Below are 24,077 nucleotides of genomic sequence, written 5' to 3' on the forward strand. Positions count from 1 at the left end.
TAAAGTTAAAATTTAATTTTAATTTAATTAATCTAATTTAATTAAGTTTAAAATATTTTAAACTTTCCAAATATATGAAATTTTTTTAAGGAAGGGAAAATAGCATCATTTTATCCTCTGAGATCTCTTCATGGGGATTAGCTGCAAAACTGTTCCAAAATTGTGGTGTTTAATCCCACTGAGCGAGAGGATGCACAATCTCCTGAATGCTCTTTGTCAAGTATTTTCAGGTAATTAAAGCCTGGTACCTGGTCTCATGCGGGAGATGAAGAGCATCTGTCGAAGCGTTGCCTGGGTTGTTTGGGTGGTGGTGTCAAACCAAGTGGGTTTGCAAGGGCTTTGCTGGCTTGTCCCGAAGTGTTCTGCAGCATTTGCACTACGTTGAGAATGACAGTCCTGTGCTGCAGTTGCAGGGTGTGCCTGGGAAGGGTACAGACTGGAATCGCGGGGTAGTAGTGAGGGGTAGAAGCCGTTCTTCAGTAGGATAAATATTACAAATACGATATAAATTTTGGTAGTCTCATTTAGCACAAAATGAGAAGGGGAAGAAGTTGGAGGACTCTTGGGAATGGGGGGGGAGGTCTTTGAGAAACATTTCTTCTTATGAGAAGGTAACTTGAGCTGTTACAGCGTGATCCCAGCCTGAGCTGGTGTGCAGGGCCAGGCTCTCCAGGCGTGGCTGAACAAAGACCTCACGAAAGGAATCATTTTCCTGGCTCTGCATGCATTTGGCATAGGTGCTCACTTCCAAATCCCCTGTTTTCTCCCACCCCCAACAAGGAGCATAATTTCAGGGATGTCCTGACCCCTCCAACCATGACCAGTGTTGCTTCCCAGGCTCTGCTTTCCTTCCAGTCCGGATACGCAGAGCTGGGTCTTGACCATCAGTGGTTAATGAGCAGGGTCAGGAGGATCCTGTCCCTGATGCACGAGGGTTTTGTTTTTTGAGGTAGGTGCTTCAGTGTGGCTGGGTAAGAATTGTGTCTCCAGTGGGGCCACAGTCTTCCCTTGTGGTGGTCATGCTGGTGACATGTCTGGTGTGGAGGCATGAGGTGCAAAAAGCAGTGGAGAGTGTTTCTTCCGAGAAGTGCTTGAAAACATGACCAGGACTTCTCTTTTGAGCCCATTTGTCATTGTTTCTCGCTAGGTTGACAGTGGCTCTGATGTGCTCCAGGGTGCCTGTTACACTGCCACATCTCCTCAGTAAACTCTTTCCTGGCCACCATCTTGGTAATCCACTGTCTCCGGAGACACTGGGTGGCATTTTCAGAGGCAGGAATGAGTTCAGAGGGATTTACCAAGCCCTTAGTACTTCAGCTGAGGTATTTGCACTCCAGGAAGTCCCTTTCTGTACCAAAAAGCTAGCTGCTTCTGCAGGCCTGAGCCAGGGCAGGTGGCCATGGCCATGCCACCTGGGGGAGATGGGGAGCTGTTGGTCCCCATAATCTCATCAAACAATGTTTTTAAAAGAAAACCGTGTAAGATGTTTCCAAAAGCTTGTTTTGGTATGTCTGGCACAGCGGCACTTACGGCTGGTGTCATTTCACTCAGGCCGTGATGGTCTGCTGTCAATCTCCATTCCCCGTTAGATTTTTGCAATGGCCATACAGGACTGATGAAGAGCGCACGCTCACTCAGGCCGTGATGGTCTGCTGTCAATCTCCATTCCCCGTTAGATTTTTGCACTGGCCATACAGGACTGCTGAAGAGCGAACGCGCCTTGCTAAGCACTCTTTGGACCTCGAGTTGGCGGATCAACTTCTGGATGGCGTCCACGGGATCTCAGCTGGCACAATACTGTTGTCGACGCACTGTTTTAGTAGCAACCTTTTGGTTTCCAACCCTCATCCACCCCACAGAGGCAGACTCCTCTGTATGTTTGGGCGAGACTGTCAGCTGTCCTCAGTCTCTACAGCCGCTGTACCAAAGACCTACCGATACCCTTCTGCGTCTATCGTATCCTTTCCTGAGGAAATCTACGCCAAGGACACACGAGGCACCTGGACCTGTCACTCCAGGGTGCTTTTCCCACTTACTCACAGTGAGGCTTATTTGGGTCTCCAATACAGTCAGTTCTTGAGATCCTCCAGTAACTCTGGAAATAGTAACAGATTCTGTCCCGTTGTGATTCGGTGGCGTTAGGGTGCGCTGTGCACCAGTGTCTACCGGGGATTTATACTCCTGTGGTTCTAATGTGCTGTGGAATCCACACAGTTCGATAAACTGTTGTCACTCTCCTCCACCCGGCTGGAGGCAGGGCCCCTCTGATTGGGGGTAGTACGCCCTGCTGAGAACTGGGTTTGTGCCGCGCACGGGGTTCACAGGGTGTACGCAGTTCACAGGACTTTTGTGGACTACACGTGTTACATTTTCGTTTCCCTTACTCGTGTTTGGGTCTGACGCCCATCTGCTTGGACCAGAGAACTGCTCACAGTAGCCCGGAGCAGCTTTCCTCCCCCTGAAAGAACACTCTCTTCTATTTATTTTACCTTGTAACTGATGAACCCCTGCTTGTACCCAGAGGTAGGTTTTTCCACCCCATCTGTTCATGTTCTCTCCATACTCGCACGGGATAGACCACAGGGTAGCTCATGGGTTGTTCCTGTTAGCTGGTCTCATAGAAGAGATTCTTCTCTTAATGGCTGCAATGTGGGTCCGCTCAGGGGAAGAATAGAATATTCTTCCTTCTGTCTAGTTTTTCAAACAGTTTCTCAACTGGTATCTTGGTTTCCTTAGCTGTTTCCTCCAGAGCTGATACACGGACCTGCAGGGGACCAGAGACACTGTCTTCGTACTGTCGTACCCTGTCAGCCACTTCAGACACAGCTGGTGTCTGGTCATCGCTTCGCCAGGTCCTTGTTGACAAGTCGTGAGCGTACGTTGACGGTGCACCCTGCACAAACTTCGGCAACACGGGTCGCTGGTGTGGCACGGCCTCGGGGTCTACAATTGCTCACCCGTTGCTATAAAACACGCCACTGTAAATTGCCTGTCACAGTTAATTCTCTCAGGTACTTCATACCTTGACAAGGTGCTATCGAACTTGCTTCTCCTCCTCCACTCCCAGCAGCAGCTGGGTTGTCCTTTCTGGAGTTGCAGAGCAATGGTGAGGTCTTTTCCTTGGTTCTTTTCACTTTATGGGGCGAGACTGGCAGGAGATACCATCGCTATACCTACTCCTTACAACTCAATTTATTAAGTTTTCATGATGACCTAGCAAATATACCATGCTCAGGAAGAGCTCTTGCTGTTGCTGACAGTGTGTAACCTTCTTCTGGCTCATCTCTGTCCCAGGAACTTTCTCCTGACGGCAGAGTGATTGCTCATGGTTTCGTTAATTGAGGCTCTTCAGTCAGCTCCAAGGCCAGTGCACAGGCTGGGGCAGCCTTGCAACCCAAGGCAGGATATTCCCAGCCGCAGAGAGTTGGCCAGGGATAGCTGTCAGCCCACACAGCAAAGCAGGATGTTTCTACGCCAACAGCGGGGTCAAGCGTGTTCCTTCATTATTGCGGCAAGGAGATAATGTATCAGTAATTCTTGCTTCTCCCCATCTGCCAGTCCAAAAATCACTGAGTCAAAAGGCGATGCTGGACGTGGCCTTGCAGCGATGACTCAGACTGTGTGTGCCCCGAGCGAGCTACAGTATTAACCCTTGCATTTCGTGCATGAAGGAAATGGTCGTGAGAAAGGAAAACTGGACCTCCTGAGATGTTTTTCTGTTGGAAGCTGCGTGGGAGGGAAACTGTTGGAAGTTGTCCCAGCCTTAAATTCCCACTGAAACACATCGGTGCTGGAGGAAGCAAAGCTCATGGGGTCTTTCATCCCGTGAAAGCCAGCGAGGGCAAGCGGCCGCTCTCTGAGGGATGTGATGGGTCCCATCATGCTTGTGAAGAGCAAACTGTCAAAACCCCTCAGATAAAGCACGCTTTAGCAGCAGGTAAAGAAATCTCTGCATGTTGCCACCTATCTGGGACTCAAAGGGAAAACAGATGGAAAAAGCTGGGTTTTTAATTAAAAAAAAATACAACAAATAAAAATATATTAATGAAATGTATTCTACAGTTAAAATACAATCCTGTATTTAAGTTCTTCCCCTCATAGAGTTTGGAAACCCTGGGGACTAATCTTCCAAGAGGATTAGGGGAAAAAACCCCTATCACCTCCTGTGTGATAACAATTATTGGTTTCTTCTTATCTGGTGCAGTGCTTTACTCACAGGGCTGTAACAGCAATAATTTTCAAGCTGAACTTTTCAAGCTTGAAACAGTTCTCAAAGCGGGCGTCGTTCCTCCAGGTGCTGGCACACATAAGAGATCTCAGGTAAGTTTGCTTGGGATTTCACGGGGCTTTCAGAGGACTAAAGATTGCTTCTAGCATTGCTTCTTAGAATTACCTCAGCAGTTTAATCGGTCAGAAAAGGAAAGCTGATTCACGTATCATGCAGATGTGTTTAAGGCTGGCGGTGTGATATTGATTCTCTGGGTGGGTTGTAGGGCCATGTGACTGGCTGCCAATGCCGTGCTTGGAGAATAAAAAGGAGAAGAAGGAAACCCATAACACTAGATTTGTTGCCACTAGAAATTTCACTGGGTGAAATTCAGCAACTATCGCAACTGCTGTAGCTTTCCGTGACAAAAGAACCTAAGAAAGGTCACCTGTAGCAAGTCTCGGTGACCGCTTGGCTCTGTGGTGATGTTTCTCATTGCAACCCTTCCAAGACCATAAATGCTCCTTTCAGCAGTGGTTTTCTTCAGGTTCATTGTTTCCAGGTCATATCACCTCCAGTGAATAACTTGCAGGCGTGAATGTTACCAAGTCCCATGCCATACCCACTGCAAGGCAAATGTCAGTTACAGGAAGATTAGAGGCTCTGCCTTGCTCTTCCCTTTCCAAGTGCACGTCCATCCTTCCCCATCTCCACTTCCACGACAACCAGGCCCCAGCCGGGCTGACACAGCAGCTGATGCAGGCTGACTGGGGCCGGGTACAGGCGAGTCAGGGGCAGCTCCAGGGATGGAGACCTCCCACTGCTCTAAACAAGGAACCAGTCCTTCAGGGTGGATATGTGGTGCGAACAGGCAGCCAAACGGGATCTGCGGTAAGTTTTATCAGCTAAACCATCTGAGGACACGGGGGAATGTCCAAAGCTATTTTGAAGGCTTATTTCTACCTTGTACAGATGCTTACAAGACAGGCAAAAGGCACATCCTTGCTACAAGTGCCACTTTCCACCGGGCGAGACTGAAGCCCTTGATGCAAATCTCAGGTGTGAGAGCAGGACAAAGCAGTGTTTTATCAGAGGGGGAAATAGGATATTTTCCCACAGACATATTACGAATGATTTTTCTTGTTAATCTTTAATGCAAAATAAACCTCTGTTCGAAGAGGAAGAACAATATTGAAAAAGCAAACTCGAAGAATTCTGCATGTGATGAAGAATGCTGCCACCTGTGTATTGGGTCTTACCTTGGAAAGCTGTCACAACCACTGCTTTTTCCGGCCAGGACAGAACCACGCTCGGCTAGGCAACGGGGAGTACTTTTCTCGTGCTAAGTTTCCTAAATTGACCTTATGGTGACATATTATGGTGACAGTATTGTTTTCTGATGTGCTCTGAGCATAGGAGCAGCAGAAAAGCTGTGGGGCTTCAGGCTGCAGCATCCCCCTTGGCTGCTCAGTGAGTGTAGGGTCTGGTGGAAGATGATGGGATTTATGTAAAAGATGTCTTCGAAAGAGCAAGCAAATTGTTCGGGGAAATGCAGGGTTGGTAATTTGGCTAACCACCCTCTCTTACCTGGCCTCGTGATGGGGGGTGGTTGCTGCTCACAGAGATATATTTTTGCTGTCTTAAGCGGATTGAAGAATAAGCCTCCATTTCCCATCCTTACCACTTCTGCCTACTCTGACACTGGGACAGAGGACACAAAACCATCGCCAGCTCTTAGAGGGTGCAACGTGCTGCTCTGAGTGGGAAGTGCCCAACATTGGGTCTGTCCTGTCTGCCTTCCTTCCCCATTGGCTCCCTTCTGCTTTCACAGTGCCCCCACCATGTCTAGGAAGAGGTCCAAGTGCTCCTTCTCCCGTCTGGAGGTGATCCTCATCATTTGCCTGACGCTGATGATAACGGTGACTGTGGTGCTCCTCATCGTCCACTTTCTCGCCAAAGACAGCAATGGCAAGTTGAGCTATTTCAGTCCTCCTATTGCACTCTGCTCAAGTGTGTGTCCACTGCAGTAATTTAAATTAAAGGGATACAGGCAGAGGGTCGCTGGGCCACTGCTGAAACTTCACAATCTCTGTGCTGTGGCATGGTGCTGTTGCCTGGCCCCTGTGGTAGCAGCGCGGTGGTCAAACCCAGCGTAAGCATCTCTTGGGACATTGAGGCACATCCTTGGAACCAGTGGGTGAGGCTGGCTGCAGGGATCCAGACGACCTCTCTTACCTCTCTCTGCCTGGTGGAGCAGGTCCTGAGAGCCCTTTGCTCCCGGGCTGCACCAAGGGGCTTCACATGGTGCTGTTGCCTGGCCCCTGTGGTAGCAGCGCGGTGGTCAAACCCAGCGTAAGCATCTCTTGGGACATTGAGGCACATCCTTGGAACCAGTGGGTGAGGCTGGCTGCAGGGATCCAGACGACCTCTCTTACCTCTCTCTGCCTGGTGGAGCAGGTCCTGAGAGCCCTTTGCTCCCGGGCTGCACCAAGGGGCTTCACAGATGTTACAGTCAACTTTATGCCTCTGACCCCATGAAGGGGCAGGTGGGTGTCGGGAGCTGCACAAAGTTAACTCTCAGTTAACCTCTAATGTATCCCATGCTTGTTCTCTGGAGAAATAAAATATCATGGGGAAAGAAAACACTTTGAAGCTTTAGGTGTTCCCACGTAACAGGACCCCTTTTCCAGAGCCAGGAGTCTCCCCTGCCCTGAACGGGGCGTCACCTGACATGTCAGCAATGGAACCTTCCAATTCCTAGATTCTGATCTGGAACTGGATGTAATTCACACTTCCTTCATTTTTTAGATCGTAACACATAAGAGTTTTGCACAAGCTGTTCCTCTGTGCTGCAGCTCTTGGAGGAGGAGGTGGAGGAATAGCAGTTTTAATGGGTAGCCCTGTTCTCTCATGCCATCGTAAACGAGAGAGATGCCCTGTGGTTAGCGTGAGTTTTTCACTTCTCCTCTGTTCTAAGTGAGGAAGGCAGAGTGGGAAGAATGAGTGTCCCCTTATCTCAGTGCCCTGCCTAGAGTGGCAGTGGCTGGCTGAGGAGACTGTGAGAACACAGAAATATTTTCCCACAGTGTTATCTCAGCCTCCAGTGATTTGTGTCTTTGCAATTTCCTGAGACACAGATAATCTTTAGATTTTTAAAAATTTAATACCCTCGATGCCTTTCTTCCTTGAGTTTGTCCAGGCACTTGGTCCATCCTGTAGAAGCAATTCTGCACCTTCATGATGGCTCTGATGAAACATAATCTCCTTCAGGAGTCCTTTTCTTCACCGCTTTTCTGCAGGTCGTTGACCAGAGCTGCTTTTCCCTTCTTTGGGCCTCTGCTGGCTCTGCTGTGATTTTATTGAGACCAGGGCACCAGCAATGGACACAAGATGCATTGGAGGCACCAGGGCAACATATAGATGTGCCCCTCTCTCTTCTTTAGTCCTTTCCCAGTAGCTCCTGACATGCCATCCTCTTTTTCTCATTGCTGTTTAGCTGAATGTTCTGTATGAACACAGCTCTTCCACCTCCAGATCTGTTTCCTGCATGGTAATGGTGGGCTTAGAGAGCTTAATCAGTGAATCTAGGCTCGTTTCCCCCTTGCTGTGAATCATGACATATTTTACACAGTCCAGTGGCCTTGCCTTGTGAGCTCCGTCCGCAGTTCTTCATTCCTGTCCACCTTTTACCACCCCAAACGCCTTAAGAGACTCAGCCCCCTGTGACAGCATTGAGAGCCCACTGGAAATCCAAGCAGACAGTATCAGCTGCATCCCCTTGCCCATGGGCCTGCTGAGTGCTCTGGGGATGTTGACAAGGTTTCGGGCATGCAATCTCTTTAAAAAGACTGGGCTTCCTCTTCTGTTGCCAATTCTGTTTGTTCACGTGTCCACTGATCGAGTACTTGTTCATGTTACAGATTCTAGCGAAGCAATAGCAAACTACTTACTGGGTGTCGGTCGAGCTGATTGCACAGGTCCCGTGGCAGAAATTCCTCTGGTAAGTTGGGGAAATTGATCACGGAGTTGGCGAAATTCTGATTCCCATCAGCTCTAAGTAGTTTTTGCAGGACTTGTGGTTTAGAGGCTTTGCTTTGCCAAGTGATTGTCGTCTTCACACATTAGGTGAAATGTCTTTGAGGCTTTGAGCAACCTGGTCTAGTGGAAGGTGACCATGCCAGTGACAGAGAGGTTGGAAGCAGCTAATCTTTAAGGTCCCTTCCAACCTAAACCATTCTATGATTCAATGAGTCTCGCAAACGCAGGTCAAGATCCTATGCAAATCTGCTTGTAAAGACACATTCAGATGAATACATTTTCAATATTTTGGGTGCGTGGGCTTGATAGACCTCTTCCCTTTCAGATGGGATACGCCAACCCCAGCCAGGTGGGTGGTGGGCTTCTCATGCGCCTCTACAGCCGAGCCTTCATTGTGGCAGAACTTGATGACTCCAAGCGAGTGGTGTTTGTCAGTGCCGACATAGGAATGGTGTCTCAGAGACTGAGACTGGAGGTACGTGGCTGGAAATGACCGATTGGCACAGTGGGGGTTCTTGCTAGTGTTAGCATTAAGGTTGTAGTCATTGCCAAATAATATCAAGCACGGCAACACATTGGCCGTTTGCTTTGGGGTTTCCTCGCAGCGTGATCTTGGAGAGATGGCTTGTCTCTGCTGAAGAGCTTTCGATTCCTCAGAAAATGAAGCTTGACTTTGACCTCACTGTTCTTACATAATAATAAATAAATAAACTGTCACGGTGCCTGTGTAATGCTGGGTCACCAGCACCACAGAGGAGCGAGAGAGGTGCTGGAGAACCGGGGACTCCTTGGATGATCTGGGCTTCACTGCACGTTGTCCATAGAGGTCTTCACTTACCAGACGTTATTATTTTAAGACGCTTGCCAAGACAACAGCTATAACCTACCTGTTGTGATTCCAGTATGGGAGTATCAGACAGAAAAAGATGAGCAAGGGGGAAGATGAATGGTTGGGGTTTTTGCAAGATCCGATACAAATCTCCATAGTTTTGGGGTGTGAAAAAGGTTTCTTTTAGGATTACCTCCTTCTTAGGTGCTCAAGAAACTGGAGAGCAAATATGGCGATCTGTACCGACAAGACAACGTCATCCTCAGCGGCACCCACACACACTCGGGGCCTGGTGGTTACTTCCAGTACACCCTCTTCTGGATCACTAGCAAAGGGCTAATCAGACCGTCTCTCGACGCTATCGTGAATGGCATCGTAAAGGTTGGTGTCAGCCAGCCTCTGGACGTGAGAGCCCATAAACACGGAAAAGGTGGGGGAGATACTTCTGGGGCGAATGGAGCTCTTGCTGTGATGTTTGTGGTGGCACCTTTGAATGTTGCGGTTGTAAAATACGCTTGGAGATGGGTTTATGCTTACCAGCAAAATCAGATGGCAAAACAGAAGGCTTAAAGTTTTTCTTTAGAAAGAGAAGTTGTGGATGGTGTCAAATTTGTCTAAATTTCATAGAATTTTAGACTAAAGAAAAAAAAAAAGCCTCCAAATTCACAAGAAAGATTTGGGGCCAGGCAGGGAGGCAAAAAGATTTTTTCCAGATAATCTCACATATGCCTTTACTTGCATGGACTAATACACCCCGTTTTCTTGTTTCTCAGAGCATTGATATAGCGCATCAGAACATGAAGAGAGGAAGGCTTTTTATAAACAGAGGCACTGTAGAAAACAGCCAGATCAACCGAAGCCCCTTCTCCTATCTTGAGAATCCAGCGTCTGAACGAAGCAGGTACAAGTTCCTCAGCCGGGAGAGAAGTAGAGCCTTGAAGAGGACGCTTTGATTGGGACCATGACCCAGCGGTATTGCAGCTGGTGTTTGCAGCCTGGTCATTTGTGGGATGGTGGAAAGCATGGAGCCAAGACCCTGGCAGATTGAGACTGTTGCCGTCCTGGGCTCTTGGATGTGCGTATCCCCCAAAATTAATTGCAAGGGTGGTCTTGAATATTTGTGGTTGCCCCCTCCAAGCATGTGAGGCATTGGTCAAGGACGTGACCTTAAAAAAAAGAAAGAAAAATAGGTCTTTAGTGGATCTTAGCATTCGGGTGCTATCAAATTGAGTCATCAAGGTGCCATCCTTGGTGCATGAGTTCGTGAGAGCTTCTCTCATTCTCCTGGAGAAGCAGCACCTGAGTTCAGCAATAACTATAACTCTTCTTTTATCTTCACAGCTGCTTTCAGGTGCTCCTCCAAGATGTCCCTATGCTCTGGTACTATCTGTAATAAATTCTTCATTTCATCGTTCAGCTTAGTGGATATTTAACATGTCTGAGCAACATACATGTCACCACGGCTCTGGCACTAATAGGATAATAATAATAGGATTTCCCTACTAATAGGATTTCCCTACTTTGTGTTTATCCAGGTATTCATCCGATACAGATAAAGAAATGGTGATGCTGAAGATGGTAGATGGGAATGGACAGGATCTAGGCCTTATCAGGTACTGACTACCATAGTAACATGTTTTTTTCTCGAAATCCTTATAAATCGTAGTTCTGGAGCAGTCCCATCTCTCTGCACAAGCTCTCTCTCCCAACTCTGACCCTTTCCCAGTGAGCATTGCTCCCAGCAGGGTCTCTGAGGGAAGAGTGAGAGTCCATGAACCAGGCGAGTGTCTCTCATCTAGTCTGGGACCTACAGCAGCACCTGGCCCACATACAGCTGGGCACATCTCCTGGCACAACCCAAAAGCAGCTGAAGAAGATGACTGTAGCTGGTCTTCCCTTGTAGGGGTTCAGAAAATTCCCCTCTGGAGCTCTCACTGTGCCCTCCAAGCAGATCCTGCCAGCAACATCTCCAGGATCACTTTGGTTCTTCTCTTCTCGATTGTTTTCTCTAACACCCCATATTTTGTGGAGGCGTCCTGTTCCCACAGGAAGCATTTATGACACCCATTCTATCAACAGATCTGTGCGAAGTTCAGAGCTCAAGTCCAGGCAAGGGAAGTAAAGTAGCGTAACAAAGCCATAATTGTGTTTTCCTTGTTTAGAAGACACAAGCGAGAGTCTGATTGTGTGAAGAGGAAGGGAGTGCCTGTGTATGTTTGTAAGAACGAAAGCATTCCTTTTCCTCCTTTTCTACATAGTTGACTCCTCGTCGTTCCTTTGAAGCATGAAAGTAAAAATCCCCCCAAAATATAATTCTCTGGACTCAGAAGAGAGTCCGGTGGTACAGCTGTTCAGTTCAGTGTGGTATAGCTCTTGGTGGCCCTGATAATTACAGTGCCAAATTCTTGTGGTCTGGAGACCTGGACCGTCATAGCCATGAGCCCTCCTGGTCAGGAAGGGAGAGGATGGGAATAACTCTGCCCTTGTTAATCCGTCCCTAGGTACCAATGGTCTGTCCTTGGATGGTCCCAAAGAAAAGTTCCGTAAGTCAATTTCCAATGTACAGATTCAACAGCGCATTTCCTGTGTGTGTCTTCTGACTCCTCCCCAGCTGGTTTGCCGTGCACCCAGTCAGCATGAACAACACAAACCACCTTGTGAACAGTGACAACGTGGGCTACGCGTCTTACTTGTTCGAACAGGAGAAGAACAAGGGGATGCTTCCTGGAGAGGTGGGGGTCTTTTCAGACAGCTGAAAACAAAAGTGCTGCCGCAGGGAGGGGATGGTTGGTGTTTTCTACGGGCCAAAGCAGCTTCTTTCAAACAGTGAAATAAGGCAGCAGCGTAAACAAAGAAAAGGGAGGACAAAGATGAACACTTTGGTTTACTTATTTTCTTCCTCTAGAGAAGAGAAATTACAAAGGGAACTCTTGACTTTCCAAACTAGTAATCGGTGGCATTTATTTAGACTTTGGGAATAAACCAAAATTATACTTGATCCAAAGGGATCAAAATATTGCATCTGTGGCGTGGCATCAAGTCTGTGGTCAGCCCTACTTCTGTATTATGTCTTCTAGCTGGTTCTGACCTCTGATTTTCTCTTATCCGGAGGATTTGCCATCCTCAGAGTGCAAACACATCTCCTTTAAACAGCGTTGTTTCCCCTCAGATGTGAATATGGACATTATACTATCCCACAGACACTTTGACTCATTAGTTGATTAAGATGGTGTCCTGTGGATATCTATCTATCTCCAGCATCTACCTTGAAACTGTTACCCAATTGCTTTTCCAATACTCTAGGCAGAGAAACACATGCAGTTCATACCAAAGAGGGAAACTAAAGGAAGTCTACCTCCTGTTTCTTCTTATAGTGGATCATCTAAAAGCTTTTAACGAGGTTTGACTCTGGTGCATAATAATGGGTGCGAGTCAGCGAAGCTGACACGCATGCGTAGCTAAGAAGTGTTTGCAGGATTCAATATTCAGCTGTATGGTTTACCGGGCATATTGTGTCTAGCAGTCTGAGCAGAAAACGAGTGGAGTTGATGATGTATCAAAACGTCTGGTGTTGATGCATTCCGTCTCTAAACCAAGAGGAAGAAAATCAGAGTATCTGTGAGAGTTTAATTCAGCTGACCCATAGTGTGTAACCAGCCTTGCTTCTTGCAAGTACTGCTTGATGTTAACTCTTGCAGTCAGATCCAATAGCTCTCACTCCGTAAATCAGTGAAAGCCTCACAGAAAAAATCCTGTGCAAGGTGTTAAAATGATCCATTAACACCTGATCAGTAACATGAGAAAATGGCAATATGGTGGGGAAGAGCTGCCACTGAGATGGAAGAAGTAGATGAACAAATGCTGTCTGGATAACAAAGGGGTGTGAAGGTCCCCCTGAAATGGCAGCTGCAACCCTTGTGTCCTATTCTGCCTTGCTCTTCCTGTCCCTAACCCTTGGGACACTCCTAGATCCCCAGTCCAGTCCTTTCAGTCACTCCGGAAACGTCTGCCAGCATTGCGTGCTCATCAGCTGGCTGGAATGCCAGCCTTGATTGGAGGGAAACCTGAAGGAGATGTTTGCAGTCGCTGGAGGGCACTAAAATCCATCTGACCACATCTGGTTTTGGCAGGGCTCCTTTGTTGCTGCTTTTGCATCCTCCAACTTGGGAGATGTGTCGCCCAACACCAAAGGCCCGTTCTGTGTGAACACGGGGGAGTCGTGCAACAACCCACAGAGCACCTGTCCTGTGGGAGGGGTGAGTATGTCTTGACTGATCCGTATTAACTTCTGATAAGAAGAAAACTTAGGACATAGCCGCAAATACAGAGCCATGTGTTGGACCCTAAAGAGGACATATGAAAACACCACCTCTTTTTGGACTGCTCTGGACATGGCTTTCAGGAACTTACAGGGTCTTGTCCTCATACACCCTGTATTTTGGTCATTCAGCCCAAACTTAAATTCCTCTTGCTGCAAAGGTTAGTGTAGTAGCCCGGTGCACGAATTGGAGATGGCTAGCGAGGAGCAATTCGTTCCCACAGTGTGGCAGCCACTTGTGAGCTCATCCACCTCACAGTGCGCCGTGTTCTCCCTATTAACCGATCACTAGCGTTTAAACAAATCTCTTAACAGGCAACGATGTGCATGGCCATGGGTCCTGGTAACGACATGTTTGACAGTACGAGAATTATAGGGCAAAATATCTACTTGAAAGCAAAGGTAAGTGATATTTTGCTTTATGAGTGGACGTGGTGCTGTTGTGCATGTTAATTTACACACTTTTCTTGCACTCATTTTTGTGAATGTTTATAGATTTAAATTACTCTGTATGTGCTTAAGGAAAAGTCTCCTGGTTGTTCAGAAAAAACACAGTTTTATTTGGGTACATCACTGTAGGTGTTGTAATTTGAAACCATTGGTTTGGTTTTTTAACCTCAACGTTCCTCATTGGTGCATAACGTGGATGTTGCCCCTTACAATCTCCCCCTCTCTCCCACACCCATCTGAGAGGTGTCATGGTGGGAAAAATCGCTGGTGTTGAAAACTCCTAGAAGAGCTCAGAGACGCCACCATATACCACTTTTTGGACAACTTTGGCATCACACTCTCAAACTAACGGAAACGTGAGTTAAAATATGCCAGCTTAAACATCCATGAAAGATAGTCACCTCGCCCTGCTTGACTGCACTTACTCAGCCAGTGTCCTCACCCTGTGGCGTCTCTAATATTGCCTGTGTCCTTGTTCTCAGAAGTCACCTGAATTTACCTACTCTCCTTCTGTGGCTTCGTGCAATGTGATAGTAGTCAGTGAGAGGACGTTTGGCACCATTTCAGGGACAGCAGTTTGTAGGAACTGGAATGGGTCTAGCAGAGGAGTAAGAGCAGAAGGCTTGATGGTGGAGGTTTCTTTTTAACTGCCGTTTCAGATGCTTGCTCTGAAGTCAGTCCAGGCTGATCATGACTTGCAAGTGAAAGATTGTTCCAGTCGGAGTGGCCCAGTGTGTGTATCAAATGACAAGGGAAAATGCCACTGTTGATTTTAATGTTGTAGACCCTTGATCTTCAAAGGCTGTGTCCTCTATTCCTTCCTGCACTTACAGGGATGTTGCTAAAGCTGTGTAACTTCTGGCAACACGTTCAGTGTACCAGCTGGAGGCAAGTGTGCCCGAAAACCGTTCACTGATGTGTTGAATGTCTTAGCTGTGGCATGGTGAAGCCCACGTGTTCCAAAGAAACAAAGGCCACAAAGTGCATCATCTTTTTCATAGAAGGCATTTCTTTCTCGTGGAATAGGCACGTATTTCAGCTGTAAAAAGGAGGCATACATGAAACTGCTGACCTTGGATTATCCTCCCTATGCTACTTAAGGCAGGGAGAACTCGCAGCACTTGGGCATGCAGGTTGTAGAGATGGGGTGATAGAAGCAAAGGAGCTTGGGAAATACACTCTTGCTTTAACACTGCAAGAGGCCCCTGGAAGATGTCGGCAGAATGAAGAAATAATTTGTAGAGCGGAATCTCAGAAGAGCTGGGTTCCTGATTTCTTCTTCCTCACGGGTTTCCACCTCGTGTGTCCCTTAGGAGCTGTATGAAAAAGCTTCCCAGGAGGTCACAGGACCACTCAGCTCAGCTCACCAGTGGGTGAACATGAGTGATGTCTCGGTGGAGCTCAATGTCACACAAACGGTAAGAGTGGGAGCTCCCTGGATGCAGGCGTAAGAAAGAAAGAAATGCTATATCCTCACAGCAAGACTTGGCACGTGAAGGGGAACTGACTTTAAAATACCTCTTTTTCATTTTTTCCCCCCTTCCGTTAAGGTTAAAACGTGTAAACCAGCCTTAGGACACAGCTTTGCTGCGGGGACTATTGATGGAGTGGGTGCTTTCAACTTCACACAAGGTAATTCAGAGAGCAAATGTCAAAACGGATTTGTACCAACGGGGAGGACATGGGGCATTCCCCAAATAGGTTATTAAAAGCCTCAGAGTCATTTAAGAACGTCAAAGACTGGTTGAATCACAGTCTCCTAAGGGATGTTTTTTTGGAAGGTGTGTTCTTACAGCCCCCTCGCTAGTCTGTCTGCGTTCGACGACAGAAAGCTTCTGGAGAAGGATATGACCACACTCTGAAGGAAGGAGAATGCTGGATGGGGAATGGAGAGAAAAAAGGACACGGCTTTGGGGCAATCTTTCTTGTTTGCTCTCCTTACCCAAAGGCTGCCAAGATGGACCTCAGCTGGTCTAAATCTCGGCTTTTCAAACTGCCCCAGAAAAGGGAGATAGTCAGAATCCACTGAGAAATACACTATGCATAAACAGGGAGGTGGTGATTAATGAGGTTTTTGTCCAATAGCTGCTGAAGGAACAGCGTTTAAGGGATGTTTCTCTCTCAAGGCTCAGTAGAAGGAGATCCATTTTGGGATGAAATCCGGAACCAGCTGCTGGGAGAGCCATCCAATGAAACAAAAGCCTGCCACAAACCCAAGCCAATCCTCTTTAGCACCGGAGAGGTAAGAAAACACTGGTGTGTGCACTGGAGAAGTGCAGAGACTGCTGATCTAGGCTAGGTTTTGATGCGATGCTGCAGACAATGTCTGTGCCAGTCCCTAGGGTGAAGAACAAGGAGGGAGAGAGAGCTCTGACGGCACGAAACCAGAGAGCAATAATAAACATTGTCACTCGTTTGCATCAGAATGAGAGAGGTGGAAGCTTTCCTCTTGCAGAGTGCCTTTTCCATATATGCCGGGAGGAGGGACTAGACCTGCTGCTCTCATTAGGGCCAAAAACCCAACCGAAGGTCCACCTTGGCCTAGTTCTTTCTCTGCCTGTGAAACAGCCCTGAGCAGATACGCAGGGAAAATGCATGAGATCAGGGAAAGCTGATGCTGCAAGGAGATCAGCGTTGCCTCCTGGCAGTCTCTGTCTTCAGGACATCCTCTGCTGCTGCTCAGACCTTACTAGCTCTGGGTGGATTTTTCTCCTATCCCAACGTTGGTTTCCTACCTTAATCCATGACAGGACCTTTCTTTTTGTCATGTGACAGACTGGTCCATGCAAAATAAAGTAACTTGTCATGATGCCTTTCGGACACTCTGGGGATTGTACCTACTTTCTCAGTGTCGTCTTTAAAAGTTTCTAGTGGGCTTTGGCTTCCTCTGGAAATGTCCCGTTGACTCCTTCGCTTTTCTGTCATGTTTATGCAAGTGCCTTATAGTTCTGTGAGCTGTAACGTTGACTGATGCCAGACCTACTCGTCCTCAGGTAGAATCACACCAGGCTCAGGCTGGAGGTACCCTGGGGTGGCGTTCTCCAACACAACCCCATTCCCAGCAGGACCAACGCTGCAGCTACAGCAGGTTGCCCAGGGCTATCTCCAGAACCACTGGGGGGCAGTCGGCAGGGCTGGAGAACCCCCACTGCTTGAGTCCTCATTCCATGGATACCCAACTCACACAGACTAGGGCTATTTCTTAGGCCCAGCCTCTGCAGAGCTGCTGCCCCATTGGTCCCAACCCATCCCCATGCTTGGGGCTGCTCTGTCCTGGGCAGGCTTGATGTTCGTTCTTACTGACCTTTCCCAAAATCCTACTTAGATCTTCAAAAGAAAATCGATGCCCCTTTTTCCACATGCTGTTCCCTTGCCGTTAAGGCAAGTGCACTGTGGTGGTGGGGTCCTGTCCGAGGTCCTTCAGAGCACTTAGGGGATGCTGTGTGGAGGAGGCGGTTTGGTATTATTCCCTTTGTCAGTCTCTTTAAAAGCTTTCCTAGTGTCACTTTGCATCCCATCAGCTCCCCATGTCTCATAAAAAGAGGTCCCAGCACAGAGCCTCCTTCCACCCCACCTCCTTCATCCGGGATGGTGCTGCTGAGCATAAATTACACTTTCTTCTTAGGGCTTTATCGCCTTTTGAGCATCCTTTATGGATGCTCTTGCAGGACTCCTGCTTCTCATGTCCTTCGCAAGGTTTTGTCTTTCATGTTTTGCCTCCAGTAAATTGCTCCTCCGAAATCTTTTTTTCTGGCTGAAGTGGGATTTTGCATTTTTTTGGGGGATTTTGCTGGAGCCATGCCATCCTTGAGCTATTGTCAATTTTCTTTTAATAGGCTTCTTCACTTCTGTCTATGCTTTTGGTTGGGTTTTTTTTTTCTAAATTAAATGCTGCTGTAGCATATGTTTTGGATGCTGCAATGGTGCTGAGTCTGAACATGGTGTGATCCCTGCTAAGGGGCAGTTTGAAGTCAGGGCTAGATCAAGGGTTTCCTGAGCATCGCCCTCTGGGTGACTAAGAACCTCTCCCTCCACATCACAGCTGATAGTGCTTTCGCTCAGCTAGCAAAGCGGTAATTCTCATCTCCCATCGCCATCGTGCTCTCTGATGTCACTCACTTTTGCTCTTCTGGTGGGATAATCTTACTGATCCTACACTATCCTTTTCCCATGCAGGTGAGGGGTTTCCAGATGCTACTCTGACCTTATTTACCCACTTTGCTTTAAGCTGCTCCTCTGGCAATACCTTTCTTTTGGCCTTATCTGTAGTATTTATATGTGCCTCATTTGTCTCTTACGGTGAGGTAAGTTGTACATGTGGAGGTAAAATTCTTTCTCACGTGCCTGTCTACAAAGTAAATTTATTTGCGAGATTTATGACTGCAGGAAGGAAAAGAAGCCAGCTATCTTTTTTTTGCTAATATCCTACGATAGTCATACATGCTTCTTTTCTGCTTCAGATGACCTGGCCTCATCCGTGGCACCCTGACATAGTGGATGTTCAGATTGCTGCCATTGGGTCGCTAGCGATCATTGCTGTTCCAGGAGAGCTCACGTATGTATTTCTTTGGCCTTGTTCTACGTATTGCAGCTGGTAGCGGTTCGCTCAAACTGCTCGCAGTACTCCTGCACACAGGTGGGAAGGGGATGTAGGCTGAAAAGGGTCCCCAGAACATGACAGCTGTGCAGGCACTACACACGTATGTCCACTGTGTACTTTCTGGGGTTACCTGGAGTTTCCCATTTTCTCCTCCGTTCTGTAAACTAGCCTAAATAATTTTAACTGTTTGTTGCAAAATGAGGGTTCAATTAAATTAAATGAACCTGTTAACTTTGATTTTTCTTCCACGCCACAAACACCATAATGATGAACTGGACTGACTGTTGATGGTAGAATGGTGAAAATCTGGATAGGATAATGATTTATTTCTAGCACCTTTTTATCTATATCTACCCCACCCACCCCTGGGGTTCCTCCAGCCTTGTCCAGGCTGTGATGATGTATGCGGAATGTTTTAATGTGTTTTAGTTGAGCTCATTGCAGAGAAGCCTTGTGGGATGCTGAGGAGTGCTGCAAGTGCTATCTGAATTTTTCTGATGGCATGTCCTGCTTTAGCTCCCTGCATTTCTGGAGACTGACATTGTTCCCTAAATGCCCCTAGGACCATGTCTGGACGCAGGCTACGGGAAGCTGTTGAAAGAGTAAGTTGCTGAGGTAAAGGTTTCTCCAGAGTGCAGCATATCTGGAACTTGATGTTTCTTGATCCTTCCGGTTTTTCCCTTGTCTCCTCCCAGCTGGGATCACGGGTCTCATGTCTCTCAGATATTTTCTTCTCACAGTTTCTTCAGACGTATTTGGCACGTGCTTACTGACGTGAAGGAGGAATGAATAACCTCCACAAAAGAAGAAAACTGATCAAGTTTCACTCATTAAGCCATTACAAGCTAATTCAACTGGGATCCGGGCATAACTGATGCTAGCAGAAGTTTTGTCTCTGAGATGGAGAGGTTTAGCTTCTTAATCCCTACCAGAATTCTGCAACGTGAGAACAATTGGGAAAAAATGGCAAATGTATTTTTTCTCTTTTCCTAATTGATCCATCCTATTCTCACTGCAGCCTGAATACCTCCTTAACCTCAGACACCGCTTCCACAACTCACTGAGCCTGTTTCACATAGTTTTGTCACCGGTTTTTGTATGAGTATACAGACAGCAGCTGCAAAAAAAGCCCTAAATTTATTGAATTTACTGGAGTATGAGGTTATCTTATTTTTCTGTGTAAAGTGAACACGAGACGTTAATAAAGGCAAATTGAACTTGTCCTGGTAAACAACAACAATAAGAACAACCATAACAATATAATTGTGCATTAAGGAGCTGTTATAAGAGAAGTGATTTATTTCCTCCTTTAGGAATTTGATTCTCACGGTACTCCGAGAATGGATGTCGTAATTGCAGGCCTGTGCAATGTCTACACCCATTATATTACCACCTATGAAGAATACCAGGTAAATGTTAAAAATGCAGGTTGAACACGTGTAACTGAGTTCAGCTTTTGGCTATATGGGGTGATAATTCATGGGAAATTAGATATGTTTGCAGTACTTTTCCTTTGCCACCAAAAGATGAAGAATCTGTGGCAGCAATCATGAGACTTCCTTATTTATTCTGGCCTAGACTGCATGGTCCAAGGGCCAACGTGTTTTCCTGACCATAGCTAGAAGGTACGTATGGATTCTTTAATGGTCAGATGTACTGAAGGGGGCTCCTGGGAGTTCAGGTCTGTTTTATCAATCTCCTGATGACTTGGATGAAATAGAAATTATCTTTACAAGGTGGCAAAATTGCCAGAAGGAAGTTTGGAGGTCTAGGTGAACAGGAATTGCAGTGCCATGTTGCTGGAGAAGACTGTAATACTGCTTGCAAGACCCACTTTTAAGGGCCCCCACAATGCACAGCCGATACTGTGCTTTGAGGTCGATGTGTACCACTGGCTGGACTCCTTGGGTTCAGAAACCGGAAGTGGGAGGGAAGGTTGGAAGAACTGGGGTTATCCAACCCAAAAAGTTGGAGAGGAGACTACGTGCATCGTAAGCCTTTAGAAGAGTAAAAGGGTGGTGATAACTGGCCGAGCCACAGGCGGTCCTTTCTGCTTGCAATGGATTGGAGATTGACGAGCCACCTGAAACTGCAGCAGAAATTCTTAGGTGAGTTGGGCTGTCTCCCCAGCAGTGAGGGAGTAAATAAACCCCTGCAGGTATAGTGCTGTGGGATTTCTTCAAGAAAATGGACATATTTTGGGCAATCCAGAGTCTTATTTTGAGTTAGCAAAGCTATAATTCTAAAGTTCGCTTAAAGTCTGCTTTTAGAAGTCTGCTTTAGTGGCTAACAGAACCTCGGCTCTCCGGTAGCCGAAGGGCGGTTTTACAAAGTTCTTTGTTTGAAATTACTTATCGCAGCTCTGCAGCTCAGCTATCAAAACTTTAATTAGCAAGGATCCTTGTTTAAAAAACTGCTGAGAAGTGAGAACTGGGCCAAGGTCGAATGTCTTATTAACTTCTTGCAGGTGTGTTGAACAAGTTTTCTAAGTGAGGTAATTAAAGGGGGGGCTTTTTGTTAACCTAATACATAATTAATGACAAGTAACAAATCGTAGTGCCTAAAAATGATGTAACCGATTACTAACGAATTAACTTTTTTAACCAGTGACGAATCATAATGTTTAGATATGATGTAACGGTGTTTACTAATGAATTAGCTAAGGTATAAAAATAAGAGCTATCTGGGAATAAAGGGACACCAGTCGTTATCACATTGGTACGTGTGGCTGTATTGTGTCTAAGCCTCCTGCGTCGGTTTGTTACTTAACATAGTGCCTTTCTTGTCCTGGCACAGTCGGATTAGGTATGCTCGAAAGTCCTTCAAACCTTCCTTTTCCTAATTTGTCCTTTGCTAGGCTCAACGATATGAGGCTGCATCGACTATTTACGGGCCTCACACCCTTTCTGCTTACATTCAGCTGTACAGAGGACTTGCAAGGGCTATTGCTACGGTAATCAAAGTTTTCTCTATGCCATATGCTGCTACAGACGTTTAAACAGGATGGCTATATTTGTTCCTCGGTGAGGATGCATGAGTGCTACGCTCTCTTTTCTTGTAAGAAACTGCTTTGAGAAATTCTCCCGAGGTATTAAAACAGTACCTGTAATGGGGATCTCATACCACTTGAGAAATTCCAGGGTTTTTTTCCCAATCAAAGTTCAGGAAATAGGTACCTCCAAGCTTTCAGCGTGGCCTGAAGTTGCTGTTTTTCTTCTAAAAGGAAAAAACCTGCTTCATTTCTGTCATACATAGCAATGTTTGTTACCGTTCTATCTATGGACCGTGTGAATGCACAGGACTGGTGGGTGGGTGCTGCCTCCTGAAGTCCTGGGATGTTCTGGCAGGTGGATTTGGGTGACCTCAGCAACAGGGCAGCTGGTGTCCTGTGTGGATTGCTCCTGCATGCAGAGCAAAGAGCAAAGGTCTTCTTGTTCGTGTCCAAGCTCACTTTATTGCCCTTAATATTGTTCTTAATATCTATCTAAGCAGTGGACTTGGATAAGGAGCCACAGCAGTGATACGGTTCGTCAGAGAGACACTGGTTATCTATATGCATGTATAATGAGCATGTCTTCTCTCTCCCAGAACACGGTTCAGGATTTGCCACGTGGTCCAGAGCCCCCAGTTTTCAATATAACTAGCTTGACCTTGGTGCCTTCTCTCACTGTCGATCGTGCACCAGCGAATAAGACATTTGGAGATGTGCTACAGGAAGTGAGACAACAATATCAAGCAGTGAGTGCTTCAAGGATTTGCTAAAACCTGTTTAGGAAATAATAATCTGAGAAAGGCTGTGTTTTCTAGAGGGTCGTGGTGCTCTCAGACCAAAAAGATGTCGTTGCTCTTAGTGGCCGTGGTTGAAGAGACAGAGACAGAGTGTTTTCATGTCGATGTCATCGTACCAAATGTGATTAAAATAGGAGAGTGAAGGGGAAAATAAAGGCTCTTTATTCAACCCGCAGAAGATTTCCCCGCCTGCTTCAACATAAAACCCCGGTTAAATACATGGGCAAATATTGTGCGGTGAATTCTTTACACGCAGAAACCCAGTCACCTTTGATGCCTCTGGTGTGGAATGTGAATGAAACAAAAATATCAGAAAGGGATCAGTTTTCAATGCTCAAGATTTAGATAAGGTGTTCAGGGCTGTCATGGTTTAAGACGAGCAGGGCTGGTTTGTTTGTGATGGGTGTATCGAACAGAGCAGCCAGGGTATTCCTCCCCTGCTCCTCGGCTCATCTCACTGGCTGTGGAGTTTTTTTGGCAGGACAGTGTTTCTTTAAGAACAGCATGCAGAAGGAAAGCGCATGCCTTTTCCACCCGCCATCCAGGACGAGCTGCTACCCACCCCCTTCACTCCTTACCGCTTGTCACTGCTGCCTGCCACGAATCCCCACCGCCGCTTTTGCCGTGGAGCCGTGCCGCGTGGCCGCTGCCTGCTGCTGGGCTGCTACTTCGCCCTGGGGCACGCCACGCTGCAGCCACCTGCCGCAGTCCTCACCACTGGCCACTGCCACCTCCGTTTTCCCAGGTGCTGCTACCGGCCCTGGTGGGTCTTGGCCCCAGCTGTGCCACGTGTTGCCACCATTAACAGACTGGTAGTTCTTCTTCACTGTCGCTTTTGTTCCCTTTACCCCTGGCTTAACCCCCGCTGCACCAGTTCCCTGATCCTATAAATATCCTCGTTACTACCTTGTTTGTTTTCTGTATACAGTATCGTTCTGTTGTTATTAAAACTGTTTTAGTTTCCTAAACTCAACAGAGGCCTCGCAAACTTCTTCTTTTCTTCTTATCTCTCTCCTTAACCCTCTCTCCTGGGGAGGGGCTGATAGGAGAGAGAACTTGCCCCGTGATTGGCCAAACCTCAGCCAACCGGTGACAAGGGCAAAGATTTCAATCTCATTTCTGTCTCCAGCAGTAAGGTACGAAGGTGGCAGGGAGGCATTCTTAAAAATCTCGCTTATTTCCCTCCCTCTTCTACACAGAAATCTTATGTGCTACAGTGGATTTTATCCAGCCAGCAAGCGGGACGAGTAGAATTGCAAGGGACAGGATACCAATTCACAGCAAAAATTGTCCATTGCTATTGTAACAAATGAAACCATAAATAATTTGAAACAAAAACAAAACCAAAAAAATCAACAAAAGCCCAACCAACCCACTCAAAAACTCATATGGCATCTTCAGGGGATGTTCTCAATGTGCAATATGCTGCTCAGTCTTTAATATAAATCTCAATTTCCTCTACAGAGTGAAGTTGCTGAAGTAACTTTTGTAGGTGCAAACCCCAGGAACTCAGCAGAGAATGCGGTAAATACGACACAACAATGCTGGAACTGAGGATGTTCAGAATTAGTTAATATTTAGTTACAATATGCCCCTGCCTGATGCATATTGATCTTTGATGTTCAGATTTCAGGGAGAGTAAGATTGTGTGCTACCAGTGCTTTTCTTTCCTTTGTTGGAAGTTCAGAGGAAGGTAGTTTCTCCCTTTAGCGTGTGCCTTAGGAATTCACACCACCAGAATGCTTTCGGGACAGTGTCCTTGGCTTGGTCACATATGGATCATTCATGATCTCTTCCTACTATTGAAGTCGAAGGCATCCACGCTCTGTGTTAGGCCAGACACTCT

General features: G+C 46.8%; 1 protein-coding gene across 1 annotated transcript in view; it reads left to right on the forward strand.

The window, feature by feature from the left end:
* Positions 1-6,048: 6,048 nt before the first annotated feature.
* The window catches only part of ASAH2 (N-acylsphingosine amidohydrolase (non-lysosomal ceramidase) 2), a 20,610-nt gene continuing 2,581 nt past the window's right edge, over positions 6,049-24,077 (forward strand). The window contains exons 1-18 of the mRNA XM_010136402.1: positions 6,049-6,175; positions 8,128-8,207; positions 8,571-8,720; positions 9,279-9,455; positions 9,848-9,975; positions 10,610-10,687; positions 11,686-11,806; positions 13,205-13,330; positions 13,708-13,794; positions 15,156-15,260; positions 15,393-15,474; positions 15,969-16,084; positions 18,303-18,397; positions 19,005-19,044; positions 19,756-19,851; positions 21,300-21,395; positions 22,031-22,180; positions 23,696-23,755. Coding sequence (XP_010134704.1) covers positions 6,049-6,175; positions 8,128-8,207; positions 8,571-8,720; positions 9,279-9,455; positions 9,848-9,975; positions 10,610-10,687; positions 11,686-11,806; positions 13,205-13,330; positions 13,708-13,794; positions 15,156-15,260; positions 15,393-15,474; positions 15,969-16,084; positions 18,303-18,397; positions 19,005-19,044; positions 19,756-19,851; positions 21,300-21,395; positions 22,031-22,180; positions 23,696-23,755 — 1,914 coding nt within the window. The remainder of the gene's footprint in view (positions 6,176-8,127; positions 8,208-8,570; positions 8,721-9,278; positions 9,456-9,847; positions 9,976-10,609; positions 10,688-11,685; positions 11,807-13,204; positions 13,331-13,707; positions 13,795-15,155; positions 15,261-15,392; positions 15,475-15,968; positions 16,085-18,302; positions 18,398-19,004; positions 19,045-19,755; positions 19,852-21,299; positions 21,396-22,030; positions 22,181-23,695; positions 23,756-24,077) is intronic.

The sequence above is a fragment of the Buceros rhinoceros genome, unplaced genomic scaffold (genome assembly GCF_000710305.1).
Source record: "Buceros rhinoceros silvestris isolate BGI_N320 unplaced genomic scaffold, ASM71030v1 scaffold15365, whole genome shotgun sequence".
Taxonomy (NCBI): domain Eukaryota; kingdom Metazoa; phylum Chordata; class Aves; order Bucerotiformes; family Bucerotidae; genus Buceros; species Buceros rhinoceros.